General features: G+C 35.9%; 2 protein-coding genes across 3 annotated transcripts; one reads left to right on the top strand and one right to left on the bottom strand.

Annotated features, from left to right (window-relative positions):
• Nucleotides 239–8,420, top strand: LOC109848189 (pentatricopeptide repeat-containing protein At5g66520-like). 2 transcript variants are annotated; one of them, XM_020417570.1, is made up of 2 exons: nucleotides 239–2,668; nucleotides 6,377–8,420. In XM_020417570.1, the coding sequence occupies exon 1, from the start codon at nucleotides 466–468 to the stop codon at nucleotides 2,407–2,409; it is 1,944 nt and encodes a 647-aa protein (XP_020273159.1). In that variant the 5' UTR covers nucleotides 239–465; the 3' UTR covers nucleotides 2,410–2,668; nucleotides 6,377–8,420. The 2 variants fall into 2 exon arrangements, with proteins under 2 accessions (XP_020273159.1, XP_020273160.1); XM_020417571.1 differs by lacking the exon at nucleotides 6,377–8,420 and having other exon boundaries at nucleotides 239–2,484; nucleotides 2,565–2,749.
• LOC109848190 (CBL-interacting protein kinase 1-like) lies at nucleotides 2,846–21,687 on the bottom strand. The gene is made up of 14 exons (XM_020417573.1): nucleotides 21,625–21,687; nucleotides 8,599–8,988; nucleotides 8,434–8,496; nucleotides 5,263–5,334; nucleotides 5,030–5,137; nucleotides 4,800–4,880; nucleotides 4,656–4,709; nucleotides 4,422–4,547; nucleotides 4,089–4,301; nucleotides 3,859–3,966; nucleotides 3,561–3,677; nucleotides 3,371–3,442; nucleotides 3,215–3,289; nucleotides 2,846–3,130 (listed from the first exon to the last, which is right to left on the bottom strand). The coding sequence occupies exons 2-14, from the start codon at nucleotides 8,770–8,772 to the stop codon at nucleotides 3,011–3,013; spliced, it is 1,383 nt and encodes a 460-aa protein (XP_020273162.1). The 5' UTR covers nucleotides 8,773–8,988; nucleotides 21,625–21,687; the 3' UTR covers nucleotides 2,846–3,010.

Below are 22,085 nucleotides of genomic sequence, written 5' to 3'. Positions count from 1 at the left end.
ACCATACCTTATACATATCTTGTGTTATGTGTAACACAAAATACATTTGATAACTTACAAGCTGACCGTTGCGTGCATGGTTTTTGATGTTTGAAGATTTCGAAAGAGAGCACAAAAGTAGCTGGTGTAATTTTACGGAATCTCATTTTCCCAGTAACTACACGCTGCTACTTCATCTTCCATGATCCTTGGCATATTTCAGGTCACCTTCGTCTTCAAAAATTCTGTGCCTGCAGATGTCACCTCTCTCACTAACGCTGACCGCAAAGACTTAACTATTCACGTCAGTTTAAATCTCAAAAATTCTTAAAGCCAGTCTGCGTTCTCAATGTAATCTTGAGAATTCCGGTGGAAACAAACTCATGTTTTTTATTGGAAAAAAACCCGACTTGTAAATACCTATATCTAAGTTGTATAACTCTCTCCCAGAACTACATTTTTTTTTTAATTCAGAGGAAGAGACAAATGCTTGTTCCCGCCAAAACGCTAGAGCTCAAATTCGCCATGTCCTTGATCCAACAATCTACCTCTCTCCTCCAACTCTTTCAACTCCAATCCCTTCTCCTCAAAACTTCCCTCAACCTCAACAACTTCGTCACTGCCAAATTCCTCCGAAAATGCCTCGCCTTCTCACCACCAAAATCCCTTCCATATGCCCGAGCCCTCTTCGACCATGTCCACGCCCCCGACACATTTCTTTACAACACTCTCATCCGCGCTTACCTCCAATCTCAAAACCCAATTGAGTCTCTTCACCTCTTTCGTCGAATGAGGCTTGTTGATGGAGCTTCACCTGATAGTTTCAGCCTCTCTTTGGGGATCCAGGCTTGTGCCAGATCGTCTGAGAAGGGAATGGGAGAAGTTATCCATGCCCATGTTGTGAAACTTGGATTTGTATCCGATTTGTTTATTGAAACAGCACTTATTGAGATGTATGCTAAGATTGGGGATATCGTGCTTGCAAGAAAGGTGTTCGGTTTAATGCCTGAGAGAGACTTGGTAGCATATAATGTGATGCTGGCAGAGTATGTTGGATGTGGGGAGATTGGCCAGGCTCGTATTTTGTTTGACGAGATGCCGATAAAGGATTTGGTTTCTTGGAATACGATGATCCATGGTTATGCGAAGAGTGGCGAAGTTAATTCTGCTAGGGAGATATTTGATAGGAGTCGAGAAAAAGATTTGGTTTCTTGGAGCTCTATAATTTCAGCGTATGCACAAAATAAACAATGTAATGAAGCATTGAGATTGTTTAAGGGTATGCAATTGGGTGGTATTGTGCCAGATAAGGTGACTATGGTGAGCGTTCTATCAGCTTGTGCAGACATTGGAGCCTTGGGGATGGGCAAGACAATTCACAAATTTATCGAGAAGAACAAGATAGAGATTGATGTAAAGCTTGGAACTTCTCTTGTTGACATGTATGCCAAATGTGGGGATATTGAAAACTCCCTCCAAGTTTTCCATGGCATGGATGAGAGGGATGTTCTAACTTGGAGCTCAATGATCATAGGTCTTGCGAGTCATGGACTCGGTAATGATGCCCTTCGGTTCTTCTCCAAGATGATTCAAGAGGGTATCAAGCCCAATGACATAACTTTTGTCGGGGTTTTAAGTGCTTGTAATCATAACGGTCTTGTTGATGAGGGAAGGGCTCATTTCAACTCGATGAACAATGTATATAAAATTTCTCCAAAGGTTGAGCACTATGGATGCATGGTTGATTTATTAGGCAGAGCTGGGCATATCAAACAGGCGAGACAACTAATTGAAGATATGCCATTTGAGCCAGACGCAGTTGTTTGGAGAGCACTTCTAGGTTCATGTCGAACATACAAAAATATAGAGATAGCCGAAGAAGCCATCAATAACCTCATAAATCTAGAGCCATATGTTGATGGGCATTATGTGCTTCTTTCTAACATTTATGCACAAGCCAATAGATGGGCTGACGTTGCAGAAGTGAGGAAGCTGATGAGAGGAGCGAACATTCAAAGGATTCCTGGGAGCAGTTCCATTGAAATTGGAAACATTGTTCATGAGTTTGTTGCTGGTGATAACTCACACCCAAGAAGTGATGAGATCTACAAAATGCTGGCAGAAATGATTGATCGTTTGAAATGGGCTGGATACGAACCAGTGACTTCATTGGTTTTGCAAGATGTTGATGAACAAACCAAAGAGTCTGCACTAATTCAACACAGTGAAAAATTGGCTATTGCATTCGGGCTTCTGATTTCTGTTCCCAAGTCCACAATTCGTATTGTGAAAAATCTTCGAGTTTGTGAAGATTGTCACGCTGCCATTAAGCTCATATCTTTGGTATATGAGAGGAAGTTGATTGTTAGGGATCGGAACAGATTTCACCATTTTGCTGATGGGAAGTGCTCCTGTGGGGATTACTGGTGAATTGAGGGAGGATTTCCAACTGGACTAAAGCGATTTGAAATACAATTGGAAACACAGAAAATGCTGAAGATGGGGGTATGAATGGATCTTATGAGTTTATTATCTTGAGTGAACTTCCGGAGATTATTTTACTCAGGCTACACTTTTATCTGTAGGCTGATTTCATATCTCAACGACTCAATGTACAGACAGGTCCACAAAAGATTTGAATAAGATTTACAGCCAGCTAGAGATTTGGCTTCAAGACCGTCTGTATACGGTATTTGTTTCCTCACTTCCCCATTTGCAGCATAAGTAGTATAATGCACAGTTTTGTTAAATTTGGGAAAAAAAGTCCCGGGTACCATATAATAGATTTATATATGAAAAGGCTTTTACATTTTGATATCACAGCTCAAAATCTCAAAGTAACACAACCAGTTGGCAGTCCAGTGCAGAATTCCAAAGCAAGTCCGTTATATCCAGAAAATGAAAAAACGTCTACATTTGTTTGTTCTACTCTCTCCTTGTACTCGGACTCTACACTTTTATACTTTCTAAAGATAAGGAAGCTCAGGCTTTTGCTTGTACTTCTTAAATGAATAAGACTACATATACACTATTACAAAGCAGCAACAGGCATTTCCCCTTCAAACCCGTTAAGCTCTGGCATTAAAGCCTGCGGTTTCATTAGATGATGACTTCCACAGGCACCCAAATCTCCCGATAGTTTTGAGCATAACTGCAATTGCCAAAACAAACAATTATTCTCGGTTTTGAGGCTGAAACCTACATTGTTGACGAGTGCAGAGGAATAGGGTGTTACCTGTCTATACAATGAGGAATCTCCTTGCGACTTCCTTAATTCTACGACATACAGAGATGGACCAAGCTCGAACACCTGATTGAGAGAATATATATATTATATACATAATAGATGAGCTTTGTACAAACAACTTGTATATATACAACAAATATTTACCTCTGCAGCAACTGAAAGGGACCCTGGGGTTTTTGGGCTTGATGAACCCCTTTGTTGTTGCATAACTTTCAACTGCAAATAGAAAGAAGTTAAATTGAAAACTTCTGAAACATCCACATGCATCCACATTTATCACATTCAAGCATATAGACTTTTAAGATGCTTTAAGTGATATAGACTATATACCAACCTTGCGATGACACCTCTGAACTTGGAATCCCATTTCTGTCACAATGTCCTCTATCTTTTTAAATAAATCATTTGGTGAATAATTTGAGGTGAATCTAATCTTCCTTTCAGAAACATCCTGCAGTTAAGGTCATAAAATAGTTAATTAAATTGCTTTGGTAGTCGACAAGTTTCTTTTGAATCGCAATAATAACGCATGTAGATAGTAGTCTACTGGAAAGCATGCAGCTGTGTTAGTACGTTTATACAGGAAAAGTAGTATCAACTTTCTACAAGTTCAGTAAATAGTTGAAGCTCACCTCTTTCTCAAAGAAGCCCGAAAGGTCAAGGTATGAGGACATTCCAATTAGTTGAAAAGCATTGATGTGGGTGGGGATTTTTTTTCCATTATCATCTGCCCCATCAATCTGCCATCAATGAACAAAATGGCATTGTCAGTTTGAAACACAATAGATGCAATCTTCAATTATAAACACACATTTTATAGTTATCCAAGTTAAAGAAGAGCAAGACCTTAAAAAAACAATACCTCTCTGTCCTCAACAGCGACGTCATCAAATCTTGTATCATCTTCGTCATCATCATACGGAATTACAGGCGTGTAATCGTTTTTAAACCAATCATCTGCTATGATTCCATCAACATTGATCCGAGTCTTAGGGTTTGGGTCAAGAATCCTGTGAATCAAGTTAGCAGCTCCGGTGGGGAGCCATTTGGGAGTGTGGAAGTCGCCCTTGAATATCTGTAACCAATTGAAAATAACAATAATGTGAGGAAATCCATTCATTTTTATGTATCGAGGGGAAACAATTAGAAAGGGAAGATTTTTATAAAAGGTTAAGGTATTCAAAGATGCATTTACCTTCTGATAAAGAACAGCCATGTTTCTATCATCGAATGGAAGAGATCCAGTAAGAACGACATAGAGGATCACACCACAAGACCAAATATCTGACATTGCACCATCATATCCTCTGTTTAAAAGGACCTAAAAATAAATGGAGACAAGAATTGAGCAGCTAATATCAAATTAATAAATGAACCAAAATATTCTAATGTCTAATGACACAAAACCTGATTATATACAAGTTCTCACCTCAGGGGCAATGTAATTAGGACTCCCGCAGGTTGTATGCAATAATCCATCATTCTGAAATATAACAAGGCCTCAGTAAGATGCTATTAAGAGCAACTGGAGCATGATTATAAGTAATTACTAGATTATCTTGAAGTAATATACCCCAAGATGTTGCGGTAAAGCGCTCAGACCGAAATCTGATATCTTAATGTTTCCGTGTGCATCAACAAGAACATTTTCTGGCTGCAATGAAATAAGGAAACTGTGAGCCATGATGAAGAGAAAATATCCTTAACAATATCCTTATCGCAACTTAATTACCGAGAATTGAAAATTAACTAACTATATTAAGCCTTCTGAATTATTTTTTGCTTGTTAGGCTTGTGAACTACCTTCAAGTCCCTGTGATAAACCCCTCTGCTGTGGCAATAACTAATAGCATCAATTAGTTGTTGAAAAAGTCTCCGGCCTTCACGTTCTGAAAGTCTTCCCTTTGATGCCTGACCAACATTTAAGAGAGAAAATTTACTCTACTGTTGCTTGTACTATGCTTCCACAAATTGTGAAGGTTAATACAATTCTTATTAGTTTTAATTAATAATCAGCAAAACGGGAGAATACTTACAATTTTGTCAAACAATTCACCCCCTTTTACATATTCAAGGACCATATAAATCTTGGTTTTGCTTGCTGATACCTGCCAGAAAAAACCAGAGAGAACAAATCATCAGTCTACCAATGTAGATTAGCATATGATAATATAGATGAAACTGAGGGACTATAAATTATATACACATTCTAATTAACTTAAATTCTGTGCAATCTTTTTCTGAGAAAGATGGAATTAGAGAAAATTCAAATTGTTTTGCATAGAAGAAGAAAATGACCAGCAAGAACATCAACATCAATAGAGTTGGCCCTTGGTGACAATATACACCACAGCACATGAAAATACCATCCTTAGAGCTTCTCCAACGTAGCTTCAAATTGATGCAAAACTTCAAGTTGAAGCCGATTGCTCCCTCCAACCGAGCGCTAAGCTGGACGCCACCAACCATATCCCATTTTATAGTTTGTAAATAAAAGGAATATTCTTTTTGGTGTAAAATTTGGTGTAATGGTTGGAGATGAAATAGTGATTTGGTGTAAAAATTACACCAACTTGGTGTAAAAACTACATCATTTTGGGTTTTTGGGTTGGAGATGCTCTTATAGCGCTATAGGATTGCCCGGCCATTTAAGGTTATGAAGGAAAAAATAAAGTACTAGAAACCAAAGATTCTAAAGAAATGGAAAATAGAGGAAATTATTTTGACAGTGGTATCTTCACAAGTTACAAAATATTCTATGGAAATTTTTTTGAGGGGAAATATAATTCTAAGGAGCCACCTTAGATTGAATCTAAGAATATACCTTGAAAATTACATTATATGCAATCACTTAATTGACTCCGTTCATTTTGATTCTATGGGAAAATGGGTATGCTTGGTACCAAGCACAAGTTTTTGTGCTTGGTAGTGAAGTGACATATTCACCTTCACTCATTGAAATCGGAGCCCACATTCACATGGGTTGGGGAGTGATTGGGAATTGTAATGAATGGATGGGAATATGACACCTCACTACCAAGCACAAGATTTGTTCTTGGTAGCAAGCATACTCATTTTTCTATATACACATAATATATATTAATATATATTAATATACATTATTATGCTTTTCTATTTTATTGTCCACAGCAATGGAAGAGCAGATCATTATCTTCAACCACAGTAACCATGTTGGGGTGCAGTTGCTGGTGGATAGTCGGGCCATCCAATATCTCTGATAGGTTGAGGTGTGGTGACCAGAGGTGAAGGAAATGCTAGGTCGGATCACATGACTAGGGCCCACTTCATATCCATTGGCCACAGAGCTAAATAAGAAAATAACAACAATAAAAAAAAGTTGATGGTAGTAGTTGTAAAGTATGTAGGCCCCTGCACCTTCAATCATTTTTGTGACCAGACGGGGGCTGGGATGGAGTTCTTCTCCTCGGGTTAGTGAACACAAGGGCCCCTACGCATTTGAGACCCCAAGGGATCAACTAAGGAGAAGGATTTTGACATGTATCTCTAGCACAAGAGTTGGAAGATGCTAGTTAATAATCATTCAACTTTATTTCTTTACTATTGCATGCATCGCCCTTGGATTTTTAGACTAAGGCATGTTAAGCTCCGGATCATCTCTAAGGAATTTGTCGGCACCGGTTCGAATTTTAACTTCTACTGGTGGAGGTTTCTACAATAAATGTGCTGAGGGTAAGTGTGGGGGAGAAGGGGGGTGGAGGGTGGTTAATTTTGGAGCTTTGCGAAAGCAGGGATGTATGCATCATGATGCAACCCCACAAGCAAAGCCTTGGTTCCCAATTGAGCTGCATGAGGAAATTGATCACAAGGAGGTGGTTGATTGGAAACTATGATGGGAAAGGGATGGTGTTATCTTATTCTCTCCTTGTTTGGCAAGAAAAAAAAAATGAAAAGTCAGTTTTGTATGAAGAAATAAAAATATCAAATGGATAATGAATTTTTTTTTATTGTGAACTGTAAATATTTTTTTAATATTTAACCACTTGCATTGCACGTGCATAAAAACTAGTAGACTCAAAAGATAGAAGTAAATAGATTTCTGTATATATTATATAAGCCCTGCATAATAATAAAAATTATAAAGTTATATTATACTTCAGGTTTGATTATTATCCCAACAAAACTATTTAGTTTCTTAAGGAAAATCGAAGCATCATGGCGTGCTGTCTTATTCTTTCCTTATCGACCAAAAAAAGAGAATATAAAATGACAACTAGGATAGAATCTCCTTAATTATATCATACTTTTTTTTATTATATATAAATTCCCAAAATATGAAACTTTATCAGATGAAGTCTTGTAAGAAATTAGAAAATAACCATAAAAATTATGGTAGCCACAGAATTAACCCATTTATTTACTACGGGTTAATAGCACATAGACCCCCTGCCACATGATGCTTGTCCACTTATGTTGCCCTAATAGTTTCATGTTCATTTTGGCAGACAAACCCTGAGTGAAAAACTTTTGACGCTTTGCCCGTCAAAATGTTATTACCCCCGGGTGGAAAAGAGTAAAAAAAAAAAAAAAAATTCATTCAAAATGAAACTATAGACGTAATAAGTTAATAAACGTCATATTGCAGTGTGCATGTGCAATCAAAGAAAGGGTTGTATTAGCTTTTGTTGCAGATATAGCATTAGTCAAAGCAGGTATAAACACTATAAGAACGCTGAACTTTTTCCCCCCCTTTTTGGTATTATATATGTGTTCTGTTATTAATTAGAGATTAAAAAGAAAAGGATTTATCCCCTGTTTTTTGTAGTTGTTATCAGCTAATTAATAAATAATGGAGCAAACTTGTCCTTTCTACTAAAAAACATAAAATCGAATATAGAAAATAAACTAAATGCGATCGAGTGAAAATGTAATTACAAACAGAGCAAAATAAATTAAAAAGTTCAGAAAAAAAAAATAAACAAGCACGATTGGCAAGCGAGAAAGAATGCCTCTTTTTTTAACAGCTTTAGCATCTCTCAATATGTTCTAGTGCTTATGAAATCCGAGTTTGAAAAAAATTAAAAATAATAAAAACCAAACATTGAAAAAAAAAATACATAAAAAATGGAAATTAGAACCCAATTCTAGAACTAGTTTCCATTAGAACATAATTCAAACAAAACCACCTCCAAATAAATAAATAAATAAATTACAAAAGCAGGACTCACCTCATGTAACCGCACAACGTTGGGATGCTTGAGCAGTTTCAACGTTCCAATCTCCCTCTTTATCTGCAGCAACGAAAACCCCATCAGAATCATTCCCGAATTGCCCCTGTCCCAGCGTCCACCAATTTTTCTTCCCGTAATGCCCCTGACGGCGTCACGACATACCTGATCGTCGATCTTGAGGTCGAGGATCCGCTTGCGGTCGAGGACTTTGACGGCGTAGGGATGGCCGGATTCCACGTGGCGTGCAAATTTGACCTTTCCGAAATTGCCCTCCCCCAGCGTCCTTCCGATCTCGTATTTCCCCAATCGCATTCCTCTCTCCGACGCCGTCACCATTCACGTTACCGGGCGGTGACCGGATCCGACGGCAATATATGAAACTCTTCTTTCTTTTTTTCTTTCTTTTTCTTGGGTTTTTTTTGTTTTGCTTGGGACGAGAGATTTTTGGGTGTCAAGAGTTTGGAAGACGAAGGAAAGGGGCGGTTTTTATAGGAGGAGATAAAACCTCGCGGAGCACAGGAACGCCTTGGTCTTTTTTTTGCAGAATAGTCCCTGCCAAATGGGTCGTTTGGCTGTAAGTAATTGTCTATATTTCCATATTTGTAAAAAAAAAATATATTTATCTTGATCTTTTGAGTTAGGTTGCTCAAGGTTGTTTACAGTGAATCGGCGTCTATTGACTCCATCGTTATCCTCAAGCGAATAGTTGTAATTGGTAACTGTTAATTGAAATAATTAAACAGGATAATTTTGTTTTTGGGCATCCTAACAATCTAAATTGAACTATAGGATATTCCTATGAAAGCTTCTTATTTAAATTCAATGCATTTATATCTTGAGATATTTTTATTTTTATTTTCAAAGAGACGATAAACGCTAAAAATCCTTCCAACTTATTATCTCCAGAAAATGAATTACTCATTCAATTAATATATAAATATAATTAGACTTATTTTAGGTTGTATAAATAATTTTTGTGGAACTTCTTGTTGTTGATAGCCGAGCAGGAGAAATATCTTTTTATCTAACTTATAAACTTAAACAATCATTATAGAGAGAATTTAATTAAAATAAATATTCTGAACAATTTTTAATCAGATTTTGTTAATTTTTAAATATACTAATATATAAATATAATTTAATCCTCATGCTAGTTAAAAGGAACTCGAGAAAACATTCTAAATTCGGAGAGAACTTAATATTTGAAATTGGAAAATGGAAGTAAGTACGTTCTGCATTTAATATCTTTCCAAGGGTGAAGATGGAAAAAATATCCAACGTAATAATGTATCCCGTCACCGCAGGAAGGTGACCGGCCCCTCTATTCTCGTAACTTGAGACGCGGAAACGCCGTGGACAGGCGCTTGCGTGGACAAGTGAAGCAAGGTGGGGCCCACGATGACGGTAACGGGATCCCAACGTGGCGTCTATTCGGATTAAATATGCCGTTTGAAAATTCGGGTATTTTGTACGTGCACATAACCACCAAATCTCTACTTGCCGGCAACCTCTGCCTTCTTTTTCGTAGTTACCCCCAACAACACAATTGTTTAATTACAAGAGTGTTGCTACGGTGCCTAAAATATGAGACTAAAAGAGGGGACATGTGAGGTGTCATCTCCCTATTGCATAATGAGTTGGCACAGCTAACTCATCTCTCCCTATTGTATAATGAGTTGGCACAGTCAACTCATTATGCAATATGGAGGGGACACATCACATGTCCCCTCCATTAATCTCATATTTTGGGTACTTAAATCATTTTTCTAATTACAAATACCAAATAGGGACACCTTGTATTAAAGTTTTTTTTTTCTTCTTATTTCTCCTTTCAACGAGTACGTTCTAAAACTCTATAAAGAGCACACTTACGGCAAAGGGTTGTTGTTTCATTCGAGATTGTTTGGTGCTAGAAAATTTTCCGCGAATTTGATATTTTAAGAACTTACATAATTAGGAATAGGATTTTATGATTAGAATCCTAGACTTTTGATATGATATCTGAACGTTTGGGTTAAATTTTCAAACAAAAGTTTATACTCTTTGTCCTAAAATTTAGATTTACCGACTACATGCTCTTAATTAAGGCTAGTTGGTCTACGTTCCATGTTGATTTTTCCACAACATTTCAAATATTTGATAGAGTAGAATGAAGTTCACGATAACAATACTATAAATCCCTATTAAGAGTTTAAGTGTTCCTTATACGCGTTTATAATTAAACTGATTGCCTGTGACATGCGCATAATCAAAATTTTGAAAATATGATTTGTTAAAGCTTTTCCGAACCTTTTTATCACCTTCCTCTTTCCAGAGAAGCAAACAACCAAAAATTAATTAGTTTAGTACGAACAAGAAAATATTTAGTTAATGATAATACCTAACTACTAATAATCTACATAGAGGTTCAATATTCCCCAAAATCATAAAAAATTCAAATAGCTGAACGTATATATATAAATGATAAGTCCATGGCTATAACAAAAGGTACTAACATTAAAATAACTGTTGGTGGTATAAAATTACTGTTGGTGGTAGGCTGAGCCCATGTGTCATACTTGTGAATGGGATGTGGTGGGCCAACCACGTGCGCGAAAACCGCGTGAAAAGAAGGAAGCCTCGTGAAGAAATAGCGGATATCTTTTCACGAGCCCACGAAAGATTTGAGCGCCGAATCTATATATATAGCGTGTTATCAAACCTAGATTGGTGTGCAAGGAGCGGCGGCGTGCAGACGGAAGAAAAGAAAAAATTACAAAGAGAGTTTTGAGCCGCCGACTTTATTTCATGCAGTTTTTTTCGTGCTGATTTTGAGAGGGTTTGAGCATCCTTTTGAGGGAGATATTTGTGTGAGATTTAAGATATTGTTTGAGGGTTTAATTTATGTGATTATAAACCCTTTTGTATTCTCTTTCTCTCTAATAGTAGATATCCCCCTCCTTGCCCCGTGGACGTAGGTAATTTGCTGAACCACGTTAAAATTAATTGTTCGTGCTGTGATTTGTAATAGAAAGTTTAGGTTCCCTCGACAAGTTAGTCCTAGAACTGATGAGAGGAAGAGATGATATCCCATTTTGTTGAGATATTTTGCTTTCGGCTCTTATTTCCTTTGTGAAACATGGATTTAGTTGAGATCTACTCTCTTGTCGAGCATCAGAGGTGCTGCCAAAATTTTCACTACGCACAACAAGTGGTATCAGAGCTCGGGCTACGCTTGGCCAATTTGGAGGAGTAAATCGCTTTAGAAGCTCGTCTAGGATTTCAATTGGAGTTAAAGATGGGATCCATTTGGTAAAGGCTCTATCTTTCTCAAGTTTGGATCTATTCTTCAGTTTGTTCTGTATTGGTTGTTGGTGTGTTGGGGAATATGGCCGGGAAAGAAGGTGTTGAGGGTGGTGCTTCTGGTGTGAAGACCATTCAAAGTTTGAATATCCACTCTACAAAAATAGATGTGGAGAAATTTAATGGCACAAACAACTTTGGACTTTGGCGATACGAAGTTTTGGATGTGCTGAACACGCAAAATTTAGAAGACATTTTAGAGTTGGATGGCAAGCCATGTGATATTGAAGAAAATATTTGGAAGAAGATGAATCGGACGGCGTGTGGTGTTATTAGGTCTTATTTAACACAAGATTTGAAATATGATGTGATAAATGAGACTTCTGCAAAGAAGATTTGAGAGACTCTTGAGAGCAAGTATTTGACCAAGAGTGTGGAAAATCACTTGTATTTAAAGAGGAGGCTTTATCGCTTCCAATTGAAGAAGGAAACCTCCATTAGTGATCACATGAATCACTACACGAAGCTTCTTACGGATTTGGCGAATGTGGATGTTATGATTGAAGATGAGGACAAGGCGTTGATGTTGTTGAGTTCCTTGCCTGATAAGGAATACGATACCTTTGTTATTACTCTAATTAATGGGATGACGTTCCTTTCATATAGTGAGGTCACCACTGCACTTATGAACTATCAGCTTCGAAAGGATGATAAGGAGGCTTCAGTTGAGCCAGTAGCGGAGGCATTGGTCACAAGAGTGAAGAATCCAAACCGAATTAGAAGTCACGGTCTAAAATAGGGTATCCTATAGTTAGAAAAGATCAGTATGCTTGGTACAAGGAGACTAGTCATTAAAAGAAAGATTGTCTAAAGCTCAACGAATGGATGAAGAATAAGCAGGAGGGGAAATGGAAACAACCATCATCAGAAGCAAACATCGTTATATCAGATGATAATATTTCTGATACTTCTATTTATTCGCTTTCTACCAGTCCTACAGGTAGCTATTCGGAGGAATCCGAGTGGATGCTGGATAGTGGTACGACCTATCATGTGTGTCCTAGAAGAGAATGGTTCTCCAGTTTGAGAAACTGGATAGTGATGTGGTGTTCATGGGAGACAACTGTGCATGCTAGATCCTTGGGATAGGAAGAATTCATATCAAGATGTTTGACGGGACTATTAGAGAATTGTATGATGTGAGATATGTCCCTTCCTTGAGGAAGAACTTGATCTCAATTAGAGCTTTGGTTGGAGAGGATCCTGGAGATTCATGTTGAGGACATGGTTCTCGAGATCGTGAAAGACTCTTTGATTGTGATGAAGGGTGTCAAGAGGAATAACTTGTACTATTTGCTTGGAGATACAGTGACAGGTGGAGAGCTGGCGACTTCTGTTGATTCGACTAGACTACAGTATTTAGGGCTTTATCATTCCAGTATTGATTTGGAGATTGGTGCAACAACCTGCAATTTGAAATCCAGTGAACACTTTGGTGTGAGCAAGAAGACCGAGGTGAAGTTTGGCACCTCTATTCACCGCACGGAGGGTCTTTCAGATGGGATTCACATGGATATTTGGGGGCCTTCCAAGAAGGCATCATTGGGAGGAAATAGATGTTTGGTTTTCTTTATTGGTGGCTATTCTAAACGTGTTTGGGTTGCAACCAAATCTCCTTTGAATAAAGTCCTAGTAGTCTCCAACAGATTGAAGAAGTGTGTGATAGACAGAAAGGTGAAGGTACTTTATTCTGATTTTGATGGGAGGTACAAGATGGACATATTTCTGTATTGGAACCGAGCTCACGGCATTTTGAGACACTTCGTTGGAAAGAAAATATTGGGGCAACTAGATATGGTGGCAAATTTAGAGAACCGTGCATTGTTGGAGGAGGATCAGTGTTTGTTGTCAAGCAATAGTCTGCATAAAAGTTTCTGGACTGAGGCTTCGACATATTTGGGTCATCCTATTAAAGAGTTGTCAACTGCTATGATTGGAGGTAAAACTTAATTGGATATTTGGTCTGGTAATATCATATTGGATGATGTTTCGATGAGGGAGCCTATTGACTCTCAACAGGTGGAGAGTTTTGGACAGATCATAGATGTATCACAGCATGTGGAGAATGATGCTACTTCACATTGGGTGGAGATTACTCCACATACTCCAGATCATTCTGTATTATTTAGGATTCCAGCTGAGGTGACACAGTTTGGGGATCAAATTGGTTTTGGATACAGATGATGAGTTAGGTTTTGATTTGAGTGTAGCTGATAGATGTAGTTTGGATATGGCCATTGGTTCACCTCAGGTGGAGGTGTTTGATTCTTTACACTTTGAGGCCATTGGAGGTGCTATCAGCCGCAGAGTTGATGATATTTTAGGAGGGTTGTGAACTCTTCTATTGGATTGAGGTCGTTCGTGACCATTTGGATGAACTACGTGAGGCTTGATTTCTTGGGCAAGAGGATACGTAGGCAGTCTTTATGATGAAGCCTATTTGGTAAGTTGATATCGACATTTGGAGAGTATTCGTATTCTCATTTGGGTCCTTGGCTTGTTGTGGATTGAGTCCGTTATCGTGAATCGTTTTACTTCATACTGGACGAAACAAGTGAGGCATTTGTTTTGGTTGGTGTCAGCTCAGTTTTGGAAAAACTTCGCCGAGGTGGAGAATTGTGAATGTGACGTGGTGGGGCCAACCACGTGCGTGAAAACCGCGTGAAAAGAAGGAAGCCTCGTGAAGAGATAGCGGATATCTCTTCACGAGCCCACGAAAGATTTGAGCGCCGAAGCTATATATACAACGTGTTATCAAACCTAGATTGGTGTGCAAGGAGTGACGACGTGCAGAGGGAGGAAAAGAAAAAATGGCAGAGAGGGTTTTGAGCCGCCGACTTTATTTCGTGCAGTTTTTTTTGCTGATTTTGAGAGGGTTTGAGCATCATTTTGAGGGAGATATTTGTGTGAGATTTAAGATATTGTTTGAGGGTTTAATTTGTGTGATTATAAACTAATTTGTATTCTCTTTCTCTCTAATAGTAGATCCCCCCCTCCTTGCCCCGTGGACGTAGATAATTTGCCGAACCACGTTAAAATTGATTGTTCATGCTGTGATTTTTAATAGAGAGTTTAGGTTCCCTCGATAAGTCAGTCCTAGAACTGATGAGAGGAAGAGCCGATATCCCCCTTTGTTAAGATATTTTACTTTCGGTTCTTGTTTTCTTTGTGAAACATGGATTTAGTTGAGATCTACTCTCTTGTCGAGCACCATAGATGCTGTCAAAATTTCCGTTGCGCACAACAATACTAACGTGGCTTGAGATTGACCATCTAAATATTTGTAAGTGATCTGCATTCTGCACGATCCATAGAGTACTAACCCACACAATCCAAAACTAATTTCTTGTCTAATTTGGAGATTTAAGATTTAACTAATGACCTAATCCACGTAACTGTTTACGTGGATTACGCTTGATCCAACATAGGGATTGAACCTCGCCCTTTGCCTGTATCCAAGAGTTTTGGGGCCCAAAAAGTGATTACATGTTGTTGTTAAACTAATGATTAATGCTTAAGCATCCGGATAAGAGCGCGTAATGCTTACGTACTCTGAAAAGGTTACAAAAGTGTTTCTTGATTGTTGATGAATTTAATGACGTCTCTTTTATATCGCCACTCCAATTACTCTAATTGTTGTATACCCTCTATCTTCTCCTTTCTTGGTAGTTCATTCCTACGTGACATACAGAAAAATATTTGGCGTGAAACTATATAAAGTGTCAAGAGAATATAGGTTACTTGAGGCATATCTGCCACGTGAGTTTAGATTTGCTTAGCTAAGGCAAATAGTTCACTTAACTTATCTAGCGATATCATTATTTCATGCAATGATATTCACTTATCGTAAGTAATTTATAAGTGCAAAAATATATAGTCTGACGCAATAGTGGCGTGGAGGCTGGTAACATAGTATCTTAAGGCTAAAGTGATAACTATAAAGAAATTATATGTTAAAAGTTCACTTCTTTTTGTTTCTTTTTGATAAACAATTGAAATCCAATGAACTACTTGTACAAGCTATATATATATATATATATATATATATATCAGAAAAATAGGTATCCTTCTATTAGTACAGTATCAATTTATAATGCAGTATAAAAAATAATAATCAGTTTTGCATCACTAACTGCTGGCGTGGAAGGCTGTAACCATGTAATCTCTAACGGCTCCAAAGTAGATCAACTTTGGAACAAGAAATACATTGTGAGAAGTACACTTCATTCGTGATTGCCTATCTTTCTTCAGATACACCACAATCTGAATCACAAGGAAACTGATATATTTTAAGCCTATAAGGCTTATCTAAACTGAGCATTTATATAAGTCTCACTAGACTTAATAGTATAACATCTATTATAACTATGATCCAGAACATAGGTATGATGGTGATAAAAACCATTTGCATTAGACTATTGGTTAAGCTACATAACAAATTTTTGTTTGGTAGGTGATGTGTCCATATTCCCATTCACTCATTTCAATGCTCTAATCACTCCCAACCCATGTGAATGGGCCCCGATATATATATATATATATATATATATATATTTATATATATATATATATATATATATATAGAGAGAGAGAGAGAGAGAAGAGAGGGAGAATATGGATATGTTATTATCTAATATATATATATTATATATATAATATATATATATATATATATATATAATATCAGAATACAATTTTTTTGGTGCGCTTCTAACAAAAGTGTCATGGAAAAAAAGAAGCAGGAAATACAATACTAATAAATTTCGAAATAAAACTTTTCCCATCTTAAAGAAAGCTACGAGGTAATGATATTTATAGACTAGCGGAAACAAATAAATTAGAAAAATAAATAGCATAAATAATTTTTTTTATTTAAAAAATGAGGAAGAGGATATATGGACAACTTAAATTCCAATTCTTTTTTTTTAAATTAAGTCAATTGCGTACGGGACAATCAATTTACCAAGTTACAAATGTGACATTAAAATAACTTCTCCTTCCTTTTCACACTGCGTCACTGTGATTAAAAAAATTATAGAAAGTTGTATTGGATGATTAGATAAACAACTTGATGATTTATAGGTAATTAACAAAGGGCTCATGGGATAAGATAGACTTCTTTGCACATATATAGGACTTATTTTAGAATTGTTTAATACGGCATTACTATCACTAGCTAGCGTTGTTTAGAATGATGATTAATTATCATCAGATGCCATCAAGTTACCTATACAACTTTATAAAAAATCAAGTGGAAACAATCAAAAATTTGAAGAAATAGAGAACACATCGTCTTTCCCATTTTAATTCAAAGTGTGTAATTGTAAATTTAAAATAAATTTTTTCCTTTGTTTATTCTGGAACATATATACAATACCATTTCATTGTTATGAAAATAAGATCAAAATCCGCAAATTTAATATTCTTATAAAAAGCATAATTAAACTTCAAAGTGATAGATTTTTTGAAGAGAAATAGTCTAGGTGAACTACGAATTGGTTGATTATGTTGGATTTAATCTCTTTTTAAATTAAGTTACCTATCCAACACCCAAAATCAAGATCAATCAATGGATTCAGGTATAAGCTTCCGCTCTTTTAGATCCTTGTTAATCTCTCACCCAAAATCAAGATCAATCAATGGATTCAGGTATAAGCTTCCGCTCTTTTAGATCCTTGTTAATCTCTTTGAATTAATCATGGCTATCCGCTCTTTTAGATCCTTGTTAATCTCTTTGAATTAATCATGGCTATATGGTTTTTTAGATCTCAAGTTTTATGATGTAGATCTAACAGATTATAGTTGATTAGAAGTGGACACAAGTATTTTAGGGACGTATCAATATCGAATGTTCATAATAATGTAATATAAGATGCACATGCAAAGCGCTGCTTAATTTACATGCACTAAACTTAAGATCAAAAAACTAGATTGGACATCCAAATTTCAGAATGATCACTTTGTTCAACTTGAGTTGTCGGTAGATGAATAACTTCTGAAATAGGTTTGATATATACGCGAGGCTAGTACAGTAATGCCTCATTCGGGCCCACTAATGGGACCCAGGGTGATGTGGAATAATTCAGCCGACCAATTTGCAGGTGGACAGTTACATGCTGTCACGTCTCATACTGAGCTGGCAGTTAGTTAAACCGGCACCGAGTAACCCCTCCACTAGATTTGCATAATTTACAAATAAAATAAAAAATATCCTATATATAATTACTGAATTACAAAGACTTTCTTCAAGGCCCTGCGTGAGCTCGAGTAATTTCAAATGGTATAATGATCCAATTAAGGTTATGATGAAAAATTGTTTTCTTACAAGATAAGATAAATAAAATATAAAAGAAAGGAAAATAAAATAATATATTATTTCATATGTGTACATAAACAATTAATCCTACAGATCATAAATAAGCAATCTACATATCAAATAATATTCCTACCTTGTCATGAAATATATCTTCTCACTTAGAATATTTTTGGGTTGTGGGTGCACATATATATATTTATATACATAAACATACACATACAACCGTGACGGTTGCACGGTTGCAGATCTTGCCACTGCCCCGCCGTTTACATATAGTACCCATAGTATAATATTAGTTGGACAAGCAATATATTTTTTGTAACTAGTATATCATGAGTTAGTTGGAATACGCGAATGACCTTATTAAAGAATAGTGATTCAAAAATTCCCAGTGTCCCTCATGCTAATTTCAAAAGCAATTCTCATGTGATATTTGTAACAATGCACTGGATTTGATTTAAATCTTCATCTGTCCATGTATACTGGGCTTTAATCAATGTGCTGCATTGGATTGCGTCTGTCATATATATATATATATATATATATATCTATATATATATATAGAGGAATATGGGTAGTACTTGGCCAAGGATCCTTGGTAGTGATGTGGACACCTCTTGTCCATACATCACACCTTGAAGTTTGTGAGCTCGATCTTCAGGGTGTGATGTATGGACAAGATAGTGTCCACATCACTACCAAAGGATCCTTGGTACCAGTATACGTACCCATTTTCTCATATATAGGGTAGTCATATATATATATATATAGTATATAGTAGTATATATAGTAATATATTATAGTAATATATATATAAGTAGGTATGAATATAGTATTATTTTATATATAGTATATATATATGAGAGAGAGAGAGAGAGAGATTGATATGGATTATATTATATTATGATAGAGCTGATCGCAGCTCTATTTGAATGTTGAGCCCCCTACTAGACTGTTGACTAGAGGGCTACATGTTATTATTGAGTTGTCAGTGGCCCGCCGTGAGCTGGCCAGCTCTTCTTCATTTTTTCCATGAATATATATATTATAATATATATAATATATATATATATATATATATATATATAATATATATATATAATATACTGATATATATATAGGGAGAGTCCTAATAAAAACTACGTAGGCCTAAAAAGACTCAAAACCAATATCATCGCAATGGCTAGGATTCAGTCAACAGTCAGCAGAGCACAATGCATTAATTACTCATTAACAATGCATTCATTACCTCAACGCAGTGCATACATGATTCAGCTACAAGTGAATTCAGATTCATTACCTCAACGAACATCGGTCCTTCACTGCAGTGATCCAGATTTCATTACCTACGAACAGCGGTTTTGCACTACAGTGAATCCAGATTCATGCAGTGAATGCCCAGGTTCGTGTTTGTTGAGATTAATTAATCTGTAATTAATGCATGTGTCTTGTTGACCTGTTTTGAACTGACTCACAGCCATTGGATTCATAGATCCAATGATGATATTAGTTTTTAGTTTTAGGCTAAGGAGGGGTTTTTATTAGAACGCTACTCCCTATATATATATATATATATATTATATATATTATATAATATTAATATTGTATATTATTATATATATTATATTATATATATATATATATTATATATTATATATTATATTTATATATATATAATATTATATATATATATATATATATAAATAATTATTATGGAGAGGTTTCTAATAAAAACCTCCTATAGGCCTAAAAACTTAAAAACCTCCTCCTCCATGGCTAGGATTCAGTCAAACAGTCAACAACACTTGTATTAATTAGCATCATTAAACCATCATATTACATAACGCAAGATGAATACCAGATTCACTTAGTGAATCTGGATTCACTGCGTTGAGATAATTAATGAGCTAATTAATGCAATGTGTCTGTTGACTGTTTACTGATCTAGCCATTGGGATTCATTAGATCAATGGATGAAGGAGGTTTTAGAGTTTTAGGCTAAGGATTTTTTTAAGAACCTCTCCCTATATAATATATAATATATATAGATATATATATATATTCTTAAGCAGTTCTTTATCTATCTTTAACAGAATGTATTATATTATGTATCTTGGAATATCGGCTTTAAGATAAAAATTTTGGCTCTGCCACCGTATAGGCTTTAAAAATTAGAACTTAAAATTTTTACATCCCAAAAATTACTAATTTAATGTGTATTATTCCAAAAAATTTAAATTTGTACATATAATTCTTACTTCCGTCTAGATTGATATGTACATATAATTCTAAAATTTTTAAATTTGTACATATAATTCTTATTTCCGTCTAGATTGATATGTATATATTATATATATATGTACATTTAAATTTGTACATATAATTCTGACAGACTAGATGAAATTCTTAATTCCGTCTAGGTTGACTTCCTTCTAGATTGATCAACCTAGACGCAATTCTGTCTAGTTTGAGTCAACCTAGACGGAAGCAAAATAAACGGACCTAACTAGACGGAATTCCGTCTAGTGGAACTAACCTAGACGGGATTTGGATCAACCTAGACGGAAATTTTCGTCTAGGTTGCTCGTTTTTCTACTAGTGAATTTTCCATTGACCACAATTGGCTTTCAAGAGGTAACAGAATCATGGGGAAAAGAATTTAGCGGAAGTGTTGCAAATTTTATAATGGAGATTTAACCTATAAATAGGATTAGGGTCTTCACCACTACAAAAAAAGTATACAGAGAGTATTATTTTTATTGTAACCATTAATTTGCTTAACTAATGATTATAATTTATCTTTAGTTATAAATTAGGAGTGCAGTTCATAGGGGTTTGATGAAAGTGCTAGATTTTGAATGCGTAACAACCACAAATCATCACACAAATCAATGATTATGATAAAAGTAGCGAACTATATATCAACTAATTTGGTGTACAGCAAATCACAATCAGTGTGCATTACAAATCAACAAATCAACAGCTATGATAAAAGCAATATTCTCTTCGCTACTGTTTGATAGTGAAAAGATCCAAATCCCTTGCTAGGCCTACTTTAGTTTTTCATCACTAGCTAGTTCTTGCACAAGTTCTTTTCTTGAGCTCATTACAGTGGACATTTCTACGTTTGCTTAAAAAAAGAGCTTGTAATCCTTCTGTAGTAACAAATTTGGGTCCTTTCACACGGGTATAATCTCTAACAAGAAAATTAGAAAGGACTTTAATTATCCATATTCTCAAATAATCAGAAAAGCAGAAAATATTTTAAATATCGACCAAAAACACAAAGTACATTAAAAAAATATGATGCACAAGTTCTTTTTAGGATTAGCGGCGCAGCTTGTTGCCCGTTTGTCATCATCACATGTATAATATTTTCTATTTATTTTTTTTAAAATAAAATATAGAAAAAAACAAATGAAAAGGCCAAAAAAAAAAAAAAACATTCATCATATTCATATATACCATCATATTCTTTTCATTAGGACAAAAGAAAAATTGAGAAAAATAATAAGAATAAGAAGCCATACCTCGGACCGGAGGAACTCTACAAAAGCTCTCCGCAGAAAAGTAGTCCTCTTCAAACTCGAAGCTTTGCGTTTGTAGCATGGGAGTTTATTGTGAAAGTGGGTGGCCTTTTATTGAAACCGGAGACCCAGACTTCTGCCTTCTCACGTGAAAAACAAGGCACACGTGTCAATCGTATTTTGGTTCTTCGGCATTAAATTTGAGGGTTGTCGTTGTCCACGTCGCAGATTGGTGCGTTACTTGAAGCTATCGTGGGCAATTTAGTCATTGCATAGGATAGTTTTATAGGTTGTGGGCGGTGATTAATTAAGATAATTAAGGGTGTTAATTACTAACTTATGTTGTTGTAATTGTGCTCACGATTGGAACAAGTGGAGTCTGATTAAGGGCTCGATTTGTTGGACGGTGAAACTATTTGTCTTGAGAAATTGACAACTGCATTCGAATAGTTAAGATGATAATA

This window comes from Asparagus officinalis, chromosome 7, assembly GCF_001876935.1.
Source record: "Asparagus officinalis chromosome 7, Aspof.V1, whole genome shotgun sequence".
Taxonomy (NCBI): domain Eukaryota; kingdom Viridiplantae; phylum Streptophyta; class Magnoliopsida; order Asparagales; family Asparagaceae; genus Asparagus; species Asparagus officinalis.
The sequence above is the reverse complement of the archived record's forward strand: the minus strand, read 5'-3'. Positions and strand labels throughout refer to the sequence as shown.

Bases quoted from the DNA above. Each gene is read 5' to 3' on its own strand.
- LOC109848189 (XM_020417570.1), top strand. From the start codon at position 466: ATGCTTGTTCCCGCCAAAACGCTAGAGCTCAAATTCGCCATGTCCTTG.
- LOC109848190 (XM_020417573.1), bottom strand. From the start codon at position 8,772: ATGGTGACGGCGTCGGAGAGAGGAATGCGATTGGGGAAATACGAGATC. The intron at 5,138-5,262 runs GTAAGTATTCTC...AATGTTGGTCAG, and splicing joins GTGAATTGTTTGACAAAATT to GCATCAAAGGGAAGACTTTC. The intron at 4,710-4,799 runs GTATATTACTTC...GTTATATTTCAG, and splicing joins CTTTACCGCAACATCTTGGG to AATGATGGATTATTGCATAC.